General features: G+C 40.8%; 1 protein-coding gene and 1 long non-coding RNA gene across 5 annotated transcripts in view; one reads left to right on the top strand and one right to left on the bottom strand.

Annotated features, from left to right (window-relative positions):
• The window catches only part of dnm2a (dynamin 2a), a 117,637-nt gene that overhangs the window by 88,154 nt on the left and 12,428 nt on the right, over nt 1–17,055 (top strand). For all 4 annotated transcript variants that reach the window (XM_060942482.1, XM_060942480.1, XM_060942481.1 and 1 more), the window contains 3 exons: nt 12,055–12,165; nt 16,319–16,428; nt 16,534–16,645. In XM_060942482.1, coding sequence (XP_060798465.1) covers nt 12,055–12,165; nt 16,319–16,428; nt 16,534–16,645 — 333 coding nt within the window. The remainder of the gene's footprint in view (nt 1–12,054; nt 12,166–16,318; nt 16,429–16,533; nt 16,646–17,055) is intronic.
• LOC132900407 (uncharacterized) lies at nt 11,818–14,238 on the bottom strand. The gene is made up of 2 exons (XR_009656779.1): nt 14,153–14,238; nt 11,818–12,146 (listed from the first exon to the last, which is right to left on the bottom strand). It is a non-coding gene; the product is annotated as an uncharacterized LOC132900407 (long non-coding RNA).

Raw genomic sequence — 17,055 nt, 5'->3', positions numbered from 1 at the left:
GACCTAACAGCCCAAATTCTCTCAAAATCTTCCATTTTAATGAAGCAAACCTGCCGGTTACATTTGTTTACAAATTGTCCCACTCGCTCACTAGCGCAGAAGTTTTACATCTCCGACGTGTGACGTCGTGTTGTCTTGACAACGTGCAGTATTGTAACAATAGACCCCTTTCACTGACGTCACCCGAAACCGGAAGTAAACAGACCCTGCGCCATTTTGGAAGACCAACAAACTCGTGATTAGGGGGAAATAACGGCAGCGGTATGTGAACCCACGAGAATAAAGAGTGGCAAACGACTTAAACAAATCTGAGCTGTTTTATTTATGATTTATTGGCCCAACAGTAGACTTGAAAGAAACCTGTGTGAGACTTGGCAAAAAACTGTGGATATAATGGATAAGTCTGTGCATGATCTGCAGACACTTTGCGGTAAGCAAATGCAAGAAATTCAGATTTAAAACATGCTAAATTGGCCCCAAGTTGATAACTGTATGAGGAGCAAGCCTCCCAGACTTCTACAATTTAATAATAATAATAATTTAGGATGGTTTGGGGCTTGCTCGCTGCTGCCAGGTTGGTTGTTGAGTAGCCTGACTGTTTTTTTTTCTTGCGTGTGGTATCATTGTTGATGCGAGGTTGTTTTTTGAACATGCCAATGTGGACACGATTTCCCCTGATGAGTTATGACTTCAGATGCGATGCGTGTGTGGAGTCCGCGTGATATGTGCGCAAGATAGGCTTCTCATGTGTTTGGAGATCCGCGCTCTGAGACAAGCGCAAGCACCCCCCAAAGGGAAAAAAAGGGACCCCCCGAAAATATCGACATAGTTCGAACACTGAGTGTAGGCACTGGGTGTAAACAACAAATAGTTTACAATGTCTGGGTAGCAAACAGATGGCAGAATTGGTGTCCGGTCCTCCTTATGTTTCCATTCTCCCTTGCCGCGAGTCTTATCATATGGGTCAAACCCATCAATCACAGCCAGTTTCTCCACATACCGTGCCCTTTCTGCAGCTGGTAATGTACTCACAACCCGAATCATCATCCATCGTGTCACTTTACTCTCGCTTGTACTTTGTTTTATATTGTGAGTGCATGTACTTGGTCTTCCAATATGGCGCCTAACAAAATCTCGTGGCGCGGTGACGTCATGTGAAAGGGGTCTATATTGCACGCTTATTCTCCATTGGGGAGAGTGGCTGATGTAATACACGGAGGATAAGCGATATGCTAACAATATTGCATGCGATCAACAAACCCACTAGACGGGAATAGAATACATGTTTTTATTCCATTGAAAAAGTGTCCTGTATATATAGTATTATAATACGTTATATTTAAGTTATTCCACGAAATCGAGTCGTACACGAGCTGATGGCGCTATAATCCATGTACGACAAGATTGAGTGGAATAACCGTTTCATTCTACCCACATTCACTGGATTTTGAGAAACAGCGTTTTTATTTTTTGCAAATTTGATAAATAAAAACTTTATACAAAACGTCCGACAAAATCATTTCCGCTCAGGCGTTTTGTAGAAGGTGCCGTCTCGCTGTCGTGCCGAGGTATAGAACAGCTCTAGACATTTATTTAATTCTTCCTTGGACATTTCAGTTCTGTAATTTTCAAACTTCTTTGAGTTTTTGAACCAGTCTAAAAAAAATTCAACACGTTTTAATGCTTAAAGATGAAGAATGTAAACAAAACGGCGGCGAAATGACAGGAGCAATTTGTGAAAAATGCGACAGTAATAATAATTCTTGAAAAAAAAAAAAGATACGTTCTTACCATCAAATACTTTCATTCCATATTTTGTTGCTTTTTTTTTTTTTTGTATTTTTGGGGTTTTGTTTTCGAGTCGAGTTTTTATTTCGTCCTCGGTTGGTTCAGCAACACGCTGCCATTTTTGTTTTTCTCTACTCACGGTATATGAGCTGATAGCTTAAGCCTAGGTCACAACCGGACGTACGATTTTTTTTGGCTGTGCGATTTTTGGCGTTTCCCAAATCGCTGCGTTTTTTTTTTTTTTGTTCTTGGAGAAAGACGCACATTGGCCGTAAGTTTGTCTTGCAACCTGAAAAAAAAACGTAAGCGCCCGTAGAGTTTGTTTGACATGACAAAGAACCTCTGCGGCCAGTCTACGGCTCGAAAATCAGCACGTCACACGCGCGCCCTCCGTGCGTTTTTTGCACATAGACCGGCCGTAGGAGCACGTACGGCCGGTTGTGACCGAGGCTTTAGTAGTAGAGTAGCCAATCAGAGCGCACGATTGCTCATACGCAGTGAATGTGGAGAGAATAATTAGAGATATTTGTCGTGACGGAGAGCAGGACTTCTATAGGTTTAAAGGAGATTTTTAAGGGGAATTCATAAACAACAAAAGTGTGGGATTGTTGGTTTTTTTTTTTTTTAAGTTATAAATTTGAATTAAATCCTTTTGGAAAAAGTTAAGCCGTTAATTTATTATTTATCATTTCACTCTGATTTCAGACACATTTGATCGTTGTTACTGAGTTAAAGGGGTACAAAATATAATATATACGGTTGCTGATGTGACAAAGTAACGTATTCTTAAGTATTCTATCAAATTTATATACTAGAAAACAACGAAATATCTTGGTAATTGTAAATATAATACTTCATACGCTAAACCGCACAAGAGTCGCCATTTTTAAAAGACCGTGACGTCAGCGCTACCCACTGCACTAGCGGAACTCTCCGAAATAGAGGAGAGAAGCGTGTAATCATGGCGTCGGGCGCATCAAGTGAAAGCGACAGCTCTGTCGAATCATACGAGGAGATCCCGCAAGACACACTGCAAGCAGGCTATGGCTTAGAAGGGTACCAGTTTGAACCTAGGAGAGGTACTCTCGACTCCGGTGATGAAATAAGAGAAGAAAGCTCGGATGACGGCGAGGATGAGACTGATGCTGACCATGGGCATGGCGAGCGTGGGGCAGAGCGTCTGCGTGCAGGTGACACGGCGTGGTGCTCGTGCGGAAAATGTAACGTGGAGTTGCTCACGAGTCCAGCAGAATTTATTTGCTGCAATGACATAGGCGCCACCCGTAGACTTGCGAAATCGTCGCAAGAGGCAGAAACAGGTATTTCACACGTGCTATTCCCAACCTCAATGAGCCAACACAACTGGGCACATACATACGTCATGAGTGTTACGCAGAGAAAATGAACGTGCATTCTGATTGGATAAAATTAATATCATGACGGGCTGTTCAAACTGCGGAAATCGTTTGCTCGAGCTACTTTCAAAACACTATAACTTTCCAACCTTAGAACAAAAAACTTTTGTAAATCTTGAATAAGGTTCGTTAATGTGTGTTTTATTGTTATACAACCTGGATTCCAAAAAAGTTGGGACAAAGCACAAATTGTAAATAAAAACGGAATGCAATGATCTGTAAGTTTCAAAATTCCATATTTTATTCAGAATAGAACATAGATGACATATCAAATGTTTAAACTGAGAAAATGTATCATTTAAAGAGAAAAATGAGGTGATTTTAAATTTCATGACAACACCACATCTCAAAAAAGTTGGGACAAGGCCATGTTTCCCACTGTGAGACATCCCCTTTTCTCTTTACAACAGTCTGTAAACGTCTGGGGACTGAGGAGACAAGTTGCTCAAGTTTAGGGATAGGAATGTTAACCCATTCTTGTCTAATGTAGGATTCTAGTTGCTCAACTGTCTTAGGTCTTTTTTGTCGTATCTTCCGTTTTATGATGCGCCAAATGTTTTCTATGGGTGAAAGATCTGGACTGCAGGCTGGCCAGTTCAGTACCCGGACCCTTCTTCTACGCAGCCATGATGCTGTAATTGATGCAGTATGTGGTTTGGCATCGTCATGTTGGAAAATGCAAGGTCTTCCCTGAAAGAGACGTCATCTGGATGGGAGCATATGTTGCTCTAGAACCTGGATATACCTTTCAGCATTGATGGTGTCTTTCCAGATGTGTAAGCTGCCCATGCCACACGCACTAATGCAACCCCATACCATCAGAGATGCAGGCTTCTGAACTGAGCGCTGATAACAACTTGGGTCGTCCTTCTCCTCTTTAGTCTGAATAACACGGCGTCCCTGATTTCCATAAAGAACTTCAAATTTTGATTCGTCTGACCACAGAACAGTTTTCCACTTTGCCACAGTCCATTTTAAATGAGCCTTGGCCCAGAGAAGACGTCTACGCTTCTGGATCATGTTTAGATACGGCTTCTTCTTTGAACTATAGAGTTTTAGCTGGCAACGGCGGATGGCACGGTGAATTGTGTTCACAGATAATGTTCTCTGGAAATATTCCTGAGCCCATTTTGTGATTTCCAATACAGAAGCATGCCTGTATGTGATGCAGTGCCGTCTAAGGGCCCGAAGATCACGGGCACCCAGTATGGTGTTCCGGCCTTGACCCTTACGCACAGAGATTCTTCCAGATTCTCTGAATCTTTTGATGATATTATGCACTGTAGATGATGATATGTTCAAACTCTTTGCAATTTTACACTGTCGAACTCCTTTCTGATATTGCTCCACTATTTGTCGGTGCAGAATTAGGGGGATTGGTGATCCTCTTCCCATCTTTACTTCTGAGAGCCACTGCCACTCCGAGATGCTCTTTTTATACCCAGTCATGTTAATGACCTATTGCCAATTGACCTAATGAGTTGCAATTTGTTCCTCCAGCTGTTCCTTTTTTGTACCTTTAACTTTTCCAGCCTGTTATTGCCCCTGTCCCAACTTTTTTGAGATGTGTTGCTGTCATGAAATTTCAAATGAGCCAATATTTGGCATGAAATTTCAAAATGTCTCACTTTCGACATTTGATATGTTGTCTATGTTCTATTGTGAATACAATATCAGTTTTTGAGATTTGTAAGTTATTGCATTCCGTTTTTATTGACAATTTGTACTTTGTCCCAACTTTTTTGGAATCGGGGTTGTATTTACTCTATATATTGCCCTCTGTTCCACTTTAAATTGCAGGTAAATAAAAACGCGAGTCAGTTACAGAGTCCTGAAAATCGAAAGTGATTTAGTTTGTTACTTCTCACTTCTGATTGTGGCTCGGTGAGTTATCGCCGTTCTGGAAACCAAGACCACGTTTTGGCGCTAAAACAGGAAGTCATCGTTTAAATTTCTTTTAAAACTCTCTCAGACTCGTCATTCTCCTGTTCTCATTTGTCTGCTGAGGTTTGATGTTTTTGTTCCTGTATCTCGGAGGGTTTGTGAGCGTTTCCTCACCAAGGCAAACAACGAATATGGGATTTCTCTGTTCAGGTCCTGTCCTGTCCTGTCCTGCTGCCTGCTGCTCGTTTGTTTTGGCACCCGTGTTATGACAGGGAGGTAGAGGGAGAGGCGGTGGTCCACATCGGCCCCTCAGCTTAATAGTTTTGAAATTGGACGTTGAGGATGTTTATATGACGAGGTTTCTGAACGTTTGAAAAGTAGAAACTTGATGTGATCTTTTTTTTTTCTTCGCTTGTAACATAGATTGAGATCACGATCTCTCCTCCTCCTCTCCCTGTTCGCCACTTTATTCACTCGATCTTTAGTAATTCTTCACACCCTCCCGTCCTCTCCTCCTCCCAACTCTCTCTCTTTCCACTCCAGCATCACTCTAACACTTATTCCTCTCTCTAATTTTTTTTCTTTTTTTTTTTTTTAAGTCTCTAGGCCAGGAGCAGTTAACCTCACTAACCTTTAACCTGTGTGATTTAGCTCGCACTGAGCAGCCTCGCTTTTACTCACCGCTTTAATCCTAACAGGCCACCGTCGACCCCTGACCTTTACTCCTCTAGATTTCCGCTCCATGCGGACGCCACCGACCCTCACTCACAAACCGACAACCTTTACTGCATGTTGTGTTTTTGTTTGTTGTTGTTGTTATTATTATTTTAAACATGTATCTCTAACCTTCCTTCAATCTTTAGGATGAAACCTTCACCGGGCTTTCTGACTCTCTTAACCAGCGTGTGCACTTTTCATTCAGCTCCGACATTAACGGTCACATGATCACGACACGATTTCTCCGAGACGGTATTTAAATGAATCTTTGCGTGATTTGTATCTTAGAGCGGTGGCTACAGTTATCGACAGTCCATAATTATCGACACCTTTTCAGATTTACCAATAAAAAAACAATTTTACAAAGCTGAGTTTCAGCTCCAACAGTTATTACTGGTTAATTAATCAACCGGAAGACCCGCCTCGCCCCTCACCCTTCGATCTTCTTGTCTGATGACACAGCTCGTTACCGGAGATTGAATTTTTTTTAGCACGATCCGCAATTTTTCGGAAAACCCGGACGTTATCGTCGCAGGTAAGCATGGTGGAAAGATCATGGACATGTTTTTACTGATCAAATTCACCGATATTTCATGATCTCCTTGTCGACCTACTTAATTTCTTACGCTTTCATTTGACAGTCGCCATTTTGTATCTAAGCACGCGTTTGAGAAGTCGCGTGAGGTGTCGATAATAGTGATCACTTTCACCGGTGTCCACCATTATCGACACGCTGTGGAATTAAGGGACATTTACAGCTGTTACGGATCGATCTTTGTGTAACATTGTTGAAGTAGATGAAGTACTTTAAAAAAAATAAAAGTGCTGTGATTTATTATAATTTTTTTTTTCTGATCCATAACAGAATGGAATGTTTATAGAGTATTTGGAATCCGATTGCAGTAAATAGAATTAGACCAGAATTAAATTCCGAGCATATAAAAAAAAAATCACGCTTGAAATATTCAGATTTTTTATTCCATTCAGAAAACTTTTTTGTGCAGTGTGTTGTAAATATCGACCACATAATATCAGCAGACATTTTATATTTTGGTTCGAGGAATGACATGCGACCTTTGACCTGGATGTTCATGTGGTTACAGTGTCGATTCCCTGTTGATATTTATTGGTAAATGACAAAACTAGAAATTAATACAAACAACAACGAATGAGTAACAAAATGTGATCTACGAAAATAGTTAGAAGGTGGAACAGAAAGATTTTCTGATGCAGGTTAAACATTATCAGCTAATTTGTTTACAGACATTAGAATTACTTCCTCATTTACATAAACACCGACATCCATATATTTATAGAGATCTTGCAGTCACGTGACCGGAAAGTACACAGCCGCCATCTTGTCGGTCAAAAACACCGCTGAATACTGCTGCACTCGTGTACAGAATGGATCAATTTCAACCGACGGACTACACGGCTCATTTTTCTAATGAACAGATAACTAGATATATGTCTAAAATAAACGATCTACAGATTACTGACCCTTATGGCTTACCGGACGGAGTTTTCACGACCAGATTTTGAACTGCCAGCGGAATACCCGGACGTGTATAATTACCTCATTAACTTTCCCTTGCTGTTCAGTGGTGAAGCACTGCGTGCTTATAAATCTCTGGACAGTTATCTTTACAGAAATTCAGGATTTGTCAGCCGTGGCATCTTGTAAACAAGAAAATAATCCTCATTGGACGGGTAAGTCACTTAAGTATTGAGTATAGCAGTGACCAGCCGATTATAGAATAGAATAAGGTAATTCCAGCTGTAATTCCAAATCGTCCATCTTGTTTACATGGATCTGGCGTTGGAGTGGTAGAGGCTTAGCAGTGGAGGTTTGAGTGGCTGTTTTCTGAGCTTAGTCAACAGGCCGGCTCTGCCTGCAGCCTCGCTTTTGCTTCCGCTCCCGACGCCGCCTCCTTCGCTTTGCTTCCGATGAACATGAACAGTCCACGGAGACCCCGCTGGTCTCGCTATCTCGTCCGGAATGTTGTGCATGCGATGGAAATCGCTACAAACCGTCATTTTCTGCTGGAAACCAATGTCCAGTAAGTCCATACGGTTGTAGTGGATATTGAAGTCCGATACAGACGAACAACACGCAAAAATACACACAAAAAACATAACAAACGTGCACAGGTAGGGAGAGCTTGCAGCCGCAGCCGTTGTAGTAGAATTGTATATAGTAGGGTTTTCCAGAAGAAAAGGTAGAAGCAGAAGTAGAAGGCGGAAATATGGCGTTTGACCGACAAGATGGCGTCTGTCACAATCTGGATCGGCTGTGACGTCACATGCAAGTGCTCCATATAAAATATATTTTGTACTAAATACAAGTCTATGGAAAACACATTTTAAATAAAAACTATGTTTTGTTAACTTAATACCACATACTGATTTGATTTATTTATTTTTTTAATCAATAATCATCTGGATGCCGATAATTGTGGAACGGTGTCACGTGATCCGATACGCGAAGTAATCGGGAATCAACTCATTTTTTCCCAGTGGAAGTTTGAGTAATTATTTATGCACAATTTCCATTTTGAAAGTCTTTTCTGCTTTTGCAACGGCCAAAAGATCGTTAAGGTGTCGATAATTGTAGCCGCCGCTCTATTTATTTACAGACGAGCGTTTAGCAGTTCATATTGTCGGTGAGGGGAAAAAGACGGATTGCAGGTTTCTCTCAAAAAAAAAAATCCCGCACTGAAGGACAAAATCACACTTGTATAAATAATTTACTTTTTGGAGACATTTAATCTGAATGAGTCGATAATGTTGTACCGACACTGACGGAGGCGACGTTAGCGTTAGATACGGGACACGTTACAATTTCAGTGCGTGAAACATGAAAGCATGATCACAAAGCGGGAAAAATAATCATTTTGTCCTCAATTTGTATTTATTTACTGACCAACCAACCAGAGTAATGCTTTTGTTCTGAGATTCAGTTTAATTTCGCGTTTCTTAGATGACTCCGATTCTCCTTTCTTCAATTTTTACACACAATTTTTTTTTCTCTTCGGCCAAATCCCAAATCCTGTTCACTATCTATACTCACTACCTAACACACACACACACTACATTTTGTGTGCGAGAGATTCAGGATAAAAATTGCACCATCAATAAATGGCTGTTTGAGCTGAGCCACTTTACGTCTCATTTCACACACTGTTTGTTTCAGATGAATTTAAAGGTACCCGAACACTGTCTGTACGTAAGGCTCAGTTAGACAGTCGATACACGGCTCATTTGAGCATCGACTAAAAGTCGTCGAGGTTTCGGTGACTAAAGCTGAAAGAGTTTTCTTGTCTTAAAATGTGTCGCCGATCTAAAGCTTTGAAAAGGGGTTAAAATGCTGAAAGTTGTTCCGACAGCCAGAATTTAAAAAACAAAAACACGCACATGCATGGTTTTTTTTTTTTCTTCCTTTCTTTTCGCCTTAAAATATGTCGATTTATTCTAAATTTCCAAAATTTGAATTGGTATTCAAATAAGGAAATTTGCTCAGCCGTAATTTAAATACAAAAGAGAAATTAATTAAATAAAACTATCAAGCAGTGTGGTCCGTGTACTTTTTTTCTTTCATTCATTCATTATTCCATTTTGGAATGAAAGATGAAATTTAAAAAAGGATGCAGCTTGGTGTTTTATTTAAAACAATACAAGCAGAAATGGCTCTGTTTTGTTTTCGAAGTGTATTGCCATCATTAAATAGTAGTATTAGAAAAGTGGACAACATTTCTGATCGTTTTCTTATTTTGTAATATTCATTTATTCCTTTATTGAATTTCATTTGACTGATCCTATATGTCACACGGGAGTAAATTACACCGCCTGGCTCGCGCTCACTCATGTCTCACTTACAACACACGACGACAACGATAGATCGACCTCCAGCGAGTTCATGGATCATGGATGCTATGCAGTACATGCTCTGCAAATTAAGTCGGAATATGCCTCCAAAGACGCCATGTCATGCGGATGAGAATAAACAAACCATAACGCTCCCAACCCGCCCACAAGCTTAGGCTTCCAGGTCACCCAAAACCTAAGTTCTAAATAAACTAAAACGCAATTCAGAACGGCATTTTTCAAAATTGCTTTTTCCCTTTTTCTGCTGTTCAATGACTCATTTTCAATAACTAAAAATACATCAAAACATGGCTCTGGATTCCATTTCACAAGTCATACACAAGTTTAAAAATTCATAAACGAGTCCTTTTTCATTTCTCATGTGACTTCCAAAATAGAATAATGAATGAACGAAAAAGTACACGGACCCAGTGTGTGTGTGTATATATATACAGTGGGGCAAAAAAGTATTTAGTCAGCCACCAATTGTGCAAGTTCTCCCACTTAAAAAGATGAGAGAGGCCTGTAATTTTCATCATAGGTACACTTCAACTATGAGAGACAGAATGGGGGGAAAGAATCCAGGAAATCACATTGTAGGATTTTTAATGAATTAATTGGTAAATTCCTCGGTAAAATAAGTATTTGGTCACCTACAAACAAGCAAGATTTCTGGCTCTCACAGACCTGTAACTTCTTCTTTAAGAGGCTCCTCTGTCCTCCACTCGTTACCTGTATTAATGGCACCTGTTTGAACTCGTTATCAGTATAAAAGACACCTGTCCACAACCTCAAACAGTCACACTCCAAACTCCACTATGGCCAAGACCAAAGAGCTGTCAAAGGACACCAGAAACAAAATTGTAGACCTGCACTAGGCTGGGAAGACTGAATCTGCAATAGGTAAGCAGCTTGGTGTGAAGAAATCAACTGTGGGAGCAATTGTTAGGAAATGGAAGATATACAAGACCACTGATAATCTCCCTCAATCTGGGGCTCCACGCAAGATCTCACCCTGTGGGGTCAAAATGATCACAAGAACGGTGAGCAAAAATCCCAGAACCACACGGGGGGACCTAGTGAATGACCTGCAGAGAGCTGGGACCAAAGTAACAAAGGCTACCATCAGTAACACACTACGCCGCCAGGGACTCAAATCCTGCAGTGCCAGACGTGTCCCCCTGCTTAAGCCAGTACATGTCCAGGCCCGTCTGAAGTTTGCTAGAGAGCATTTGGATGATCCAGAAGAGGATTGGGAGAATGTCATATGGTCAGATGAAACCAAAATAGAATTTTTTGGTAAAAACTCAACTTGTCATGTTTGGAGGAGAAAGAATGCCGAGTTGCATCCAAAGAACACCATACCTACTGTGAAGCATGGGGGTGGAAACATCATGCTTTGGGGCTGATTTTCTGCAAAGGGACCAGGACGACTGATCCGTGTAAAGGAAAGAATGAATGGGGCCATGTATCGTGAGATTTTGAGTGAAAACCTCCCTTCCATCAGCAAGGGCATTGAAGATGAAACGTGGCTGGGTCTTTCAGCATAACAATGATCCCAAACACACCGCCCGGGCAACGAAGGAGTGGCTTCGTAAGAAGCATTTCAAGGTCCTGGAGTGGCCTAGCCAGTCTCCAGATCTCAACCCCATAGAAAATCTTTGGAGGGAGTTGAAAGTCCGTGTTGCCCAGCGACAGCCCCAAAACATCACTGGTCTAGAGGAGATCTGCATGGAGGAATGGGCCAGAATACCAGCAACAGTGTGTGAAAACCATGTGAAGACTTACAGAAAACGTTTGACCTCTGTCATTGCCAACAAAGGGTATATAACAAAGTATTGAGATGAACTTTTGTTATTGACCAAATACTTATTTTCCACCATAATTTGCAAATAAATTCTTTAAAAATCAGACAATGTGATTTTCTGGATGTTTTTTCTCATTCTGTCTCTCATAGTTGAAGTGTACCTATGATGAAAATTACAGGCCTCTCTCATCTTTTTAAGTGGGAGAACTTGCACAATTGGTGACTGACTAAATACTTTTTTGCCCCACTGTATATAAAATATTTTAAATAATCAAAACGTCAAAAAAAAAGGAAAAATGTTATATCAGGGATACAAATAATAAAAACAAATGACGCATCAACTTTCTTGAATAATTTTAATAAAAATAATAAACAGTCATTTTAAAGAACAAGCTTGTAAATCATCAGCATCCTCTCTCTGTTCACACCCGTGTTCCTGTACAGGTAAGTGTGAGCAGGTGTTCACTCTGAGTGTTTTTCACATACGGCTGCTCTCAGCCTGAGACGTGCGTGTGTTTTTCGGTAAAGTCGGATGTCTCCGCCATCCCGTGACGTTTTCCTTCCCGTCCCTCTGCGCAGGTGATCCGCAAAGGCTGGCTCACCATCAACATCAGCTTCATGAAAGGAGGATCCAAGGAGTACTGGTTCGTCCTGACCGCCGAGTCCCTGTCCTGGTACAAGGATGAAGAGGTGAGACAGAACACTCGGTCAAAAATGATTTGATTATTTTAATTAATTAATTAATCACTCCGTCCTGCTGGCAAGCTGTAATTAATAGTTAGGCGTGGTCCATATGTTTCAGGGCTTTTTTTTTTTTAAAGGGCTCGAACTGGACCCTGAACCTGCTGTAGATCTGCGTCTATTTGTACGTTTTTGCGTCTCAGCTTGTGGGATTCGTTTTAAAAGTTACATGCTTAAAGCTGCGGCTTGAAACATGTAGATGATGACTTTCCAGCCTGATAACCCGATCGTTTCTGATTATATTTTATTTACAGATACTGTAATTGATCAGATCTGGCTTGTTTGTTTACCAATTTATATCTGAAGGCTTTTGTTTGAATATTTCTGGCCCGGAAATGAGCTCAGCTGGAACAGAGCTGCTGCTGTTCCCCCTCCCCCTCTTACACAGTCGAAACAGAGGGTGAAGAGTTCGCAGGGGTGAAGGTAAACGTGAAGGTGAACGTTCTCAGGGTGGACTTAAAAATTTCCGCACGGCTCCTTTAATCTCCTTTACACTTTTTTTTTAAAATCCTGATTTAGTTAACCCTTTGATGCAAAACATGGGTCAAAAGTGACCCGGCTGAGTTTTTATCTTCTATATCTTTGCAATAAATTAATTCCATCATTCAGTATTCAAGGTATTCCTCAATTAACTTGTTTTTGATCATCATACATCCTTATTTTATTTTTTCCTTTCTTACTTTTTGAATAAAAACCCTTTTTGTATCACTACCCTTCTAATGCACAACATGGGTCAAAAACGACCTGCATTCATTTTCCAGGTTATTTCATGTACGGCTGAGTGTTTCTATGATCTACTTTTGAAATAAATTCATTTTGTCATTTACTTTTCCAAATATGCAGTAAATATCTTGTTTTTGTTTAGCACAAATCATCATTTTTATTTTTCCTTTCTTAAGTTATGAACAAGCACAGCTTTTGTAATTCTACATCACGTTTACACACATGGGTCAGAACCGACCCGCATGCATTTACTCCAGCGTTTGGTGGGAACTGTGAATTGTGCTCGTGTCAGACATTTCACAGCTCAGCACAGCACCCTTTGCCCATCTAATACATGCAAGTAATGTTTTTCAATTGTTCTAACATTACCTTAGAAAAAAATTGATGATGTTTAGGTTCCCTTGAGAGTGAGTAGATTACTCGTCAGAAAGTTGCAAGTAATTACTATTAGCTACCGAGCTGTTGACATATTCTACTTTAGTTAGCTAATTTTATTGTAGTTGGCTTAGCGAACTACATAGTTAATAAATAAATAACTGGCCCCATTCACTGCTAAAGTAATTACTTGAAACAAATTATTATTATAGTATTAAGACATTTAATTTTAAATCACACTTGGATGACCCATGTGTAGTAATATAAAAAGTATTTTTGTTCATAAAGTAGGAAAGAAAAAATTAAATTAATGATTTGTGGTAATTAAAAACAAGATATTTAAAGAATACTTGGAATATTCAATCATAAAATAAGTTGATTTCAAAAGATAGAGCAAAGAAAAACTGTCAGCATGAAATAACCTGGAAAATGAATGCGGGTCATTTTTGACCCATGTTGTGCATTAGAAGGGGTGTGCATATGTTTTGCATCAAAGGGTTAAATGTGGGTCTTTTGTCCATGAGGATGGAGGTGTCGGAGTGTTTACTGCTTCACTAGTGTTTTGTAAATCTCTGTATAGTTGATTCTGTTGCCAGGCCCCACCCCCTTCACTTTTCCAATGAAGACTCCGCCCCCATCATAATAAATTGATGAGCTGTATTGAAAATTTGTCGAGCGGCTTCTATCAGTGCTTGTATTGTATCACTAAATTATTTATTTTTGCAGTCATATGAATAGGCGTTCACAGTTAAGGGGAAAAAAAACACGCTTTATTGTTTACTATTACATCCTGGTCAAATTTGAGCAAAATTAGGAACAGAGCAATACAGTGACGTACAAAACGTGCCGTCGTTGTTGTGGTCTGACTTGTATCTGCATCCCAAAGCTGAACAGTTATAGCCTCGTCTTTTCTGACGTGTGTGTGTCCCGGCCCAGCCTAACCAATGTGCGGACTACTGTTCAGCTGCAGCGTAATGAACAGGTAGTCTGAACACTGGGCAGGCGGGGGGGAGGGAGGCATTAACAGAGGGGGCAAATCAGACGGCTGGGCCTCAGGTCAGTGACCTGGACACATGGCCTGGAGGGGGAGAGAAAGAGACACACACACACACACACACACACACACACACACGAGTAAACGTTCAACTTGGCCATGATATGATAAATCCGCACACACACTTTTCACAAAACATCATCAGTTCGTTTTATTTACACGCTGTATTTAAACATCCGCACCTATTTCTAACTGGATATAAATGAATTCAGATTCAAACCCATCTGTGTCATTCGAGACAACTGAATCAGAATAAAAAGATCCAATGTAACCAAAATCAACTGAATCATTATCAGAATGAACAGAATCAGTATCGGAGGAATCAGAACCAACCTAATCAGAATGAACAGAATCTGAACAAAAGGAATCCGCATCAACAGAATCACAATGAGTGGAGTTAATCAGAATGAACAGAATCGGAGTCAAGTGAATCAGTGTCAAATGAATCGGTGCCAAAAGAATTACAGTCAGCAAAGCCAGAATCAACAGAATTCGAAACAACTGACTCAAGATCAGTGGATTCAGAATCAACAGGTATCAGAATCTGCGTAACCAGAAATGAATTGGAATCGATTCATTCCAGCTGAATCAAATTAATTGGAATCAATGACTTGGATTCGGCATAACCAGAGTGAATGTCATAAGAATAAATCAGAATCGCCTAAATTAGAATCGACAAAAAAAAAAAAATCCTCCGAATCAAATGAATCAGAATCGTGACAATCAGAAGAATCAGTTCATTCCAATTGAATCAAATTAATTGGAATCAATGAATTGGAAATGGAAACAGAATCAGAGTGAATAACAGTAAAACGGAATCAACAAGAAAATCATCCGACTCGAATGAATCCGAAGAAAAGGAATCTTCCAGCATCTGCGTGTGCGCAGAAACTCGCACGTTAACTGAGTGTAGAGCACAAACTTTTGAACAGATGAAAACATTCTGCTCGAATGTTGCAGCTCGAAAATAAAACTCACCAGTTCAGTCCAGAGGAGAGTGTGTGTGTGAGAGAGTGTGTGTATGTGTGTGTGTGTGTGTCCTTCCCAGGCATTTCTTTAGACACACACCACCAGGATAGAGTTAAAGTCCAGAGCAGAGTGCCGTGTCCTGCCGTTTGGTTCTCGGTTGCGAAGAGAGAGACGGCAGCGTGTGGTGTGACGGTACTCGGTGGGAGCGGAGTGACGTGGCAGGCGGGCTGAGAGACGTTCCAGTTGGGATCTGACTTTGGAATTTGCAGGAAATTGTACTGGGTTACTGGAGAAAGTGGGGGAGGGGGTTCTGTGTTCTTTTGGAGTGATGTAACTGTTGGGATAGCTTTGGTTCTCCCCCCCCCTCGCCCTCTCAGTCCGTGTATAAATGTTTCCAGATGTTTCTGCTCACCAGAAAGCTGGCTTACCCCCCCCCCCCCCCCAACACACTCACACACACTCTCTCTCTCACACACACCCCAACCCTCCTCTCTCAGCTATCCTTCTGCCACTATGGTGGTCCGTTATTAACCCTGCTTTTGGGGCAGCAGAGTTTGCGTACACTTTATTAATCCATTAAAATGACAAATCAGTCTAATAATAATTTTTAAAAAGGTCTAAAAGTGGCTTTTCTAGCAAAGAAAACGTATAACATTACCTCGGTTTTACCACAGAACCTTGAAATTCCTATTCATTCCAGTAATTGTGGATACATTTCAATAAGTTTATCTGGATTCCGAGCCGCCTGTAGGGCTGTAGAGCGTTCCTGGTTCTCATTCCCTGGAGAATTAGTGAAGATTGATGAAAGTGTGTGTGTATACGTGTGTGTAAACAGAATGGAGGGTGTTTGCTCTGCTGCACTTTGGCTGTATGTTGCAATGTCATGCTGAGCCGACACAGTACTGAGATAATGGGAATGGTTTTCATTTTATAACCCCTCTCTCTCTCTCTCTCTCTCTCTCTCATCTTTGTGTGTGTCAGGAAAAAGAGAAGAAATACATGCTTCCTCTGGACAACCTGAAGCTCAGAGACGTAGAAAAAGGCTTCATGTCCACCAAACACACCTTCGCTATCTTTAACACGGAGCAAAGGTCTGACGCGACTCGGCCCGTCATGCCTCTCTGCCTCTCTTCAGCTCTGTGTGTGTGTGTTCCTGTGTGTTTACGTTCTCTCTGTGTGTTTACGTTCTCACACAGGAACGTTTATAAAGACCTGCGGCAGATCGAGCTGGCGTGCGATTCCCAGGAAGACGTGGACAGCTGGAAGGCCTCGTTCCTCCGAGCGGGCGTGTACCCTGAGAAAGATCAGGTACGCCACACAGACAGGAAGTGGCTCTTTACCTACGTGATGACCGCTGAAAGTTATCGGTTCCTAAACCAACATCTCTTCAATGTTCATTCGATCTCATCGAACTCCATGAAACAAGAACGCTGCTGCACTTCATTTTCTGCTCCGCGGTTTTAATTCGTAGCCCTGAGGCTTTCAGAGCTAAGGTGTGTAGAGACGGCCAAACAGCACGAGAACACACGGTTTAAAATAAATACAGCAGGCTTGGAATATAAGGTTGAGTAATATTACAAAAAATTCAAAAATAAAAAAAAAATCATCGGACTGTACTGGAAGACATTTCTGTTACATGTCTGTATGAGTTTGTGAACAAACTGCCAGCAAAACAGTAACTCTACACTTAAACAAAAAAATAATCATCATCATACATT

The sequence above is a fragment of the Neoarius graeffei genome, chromosome 16 (genome assembly GCF_027579695.1).
Source record: "Neoarius graeffei isolate fNeoGra1 chromosome 16, fNeoGra1.pri, whole genome shotgun sequence".
NCBI lineage: Eukaryota > Metazoa > Chordata > Actinopteri > Siluriformes > Ariidae > Neoarius > Neoarius graeffei.
Note: the sequence above shows the minus strand (reverse complement) of the source record. Positions and strands in the feature narration are given on the sequence as shown.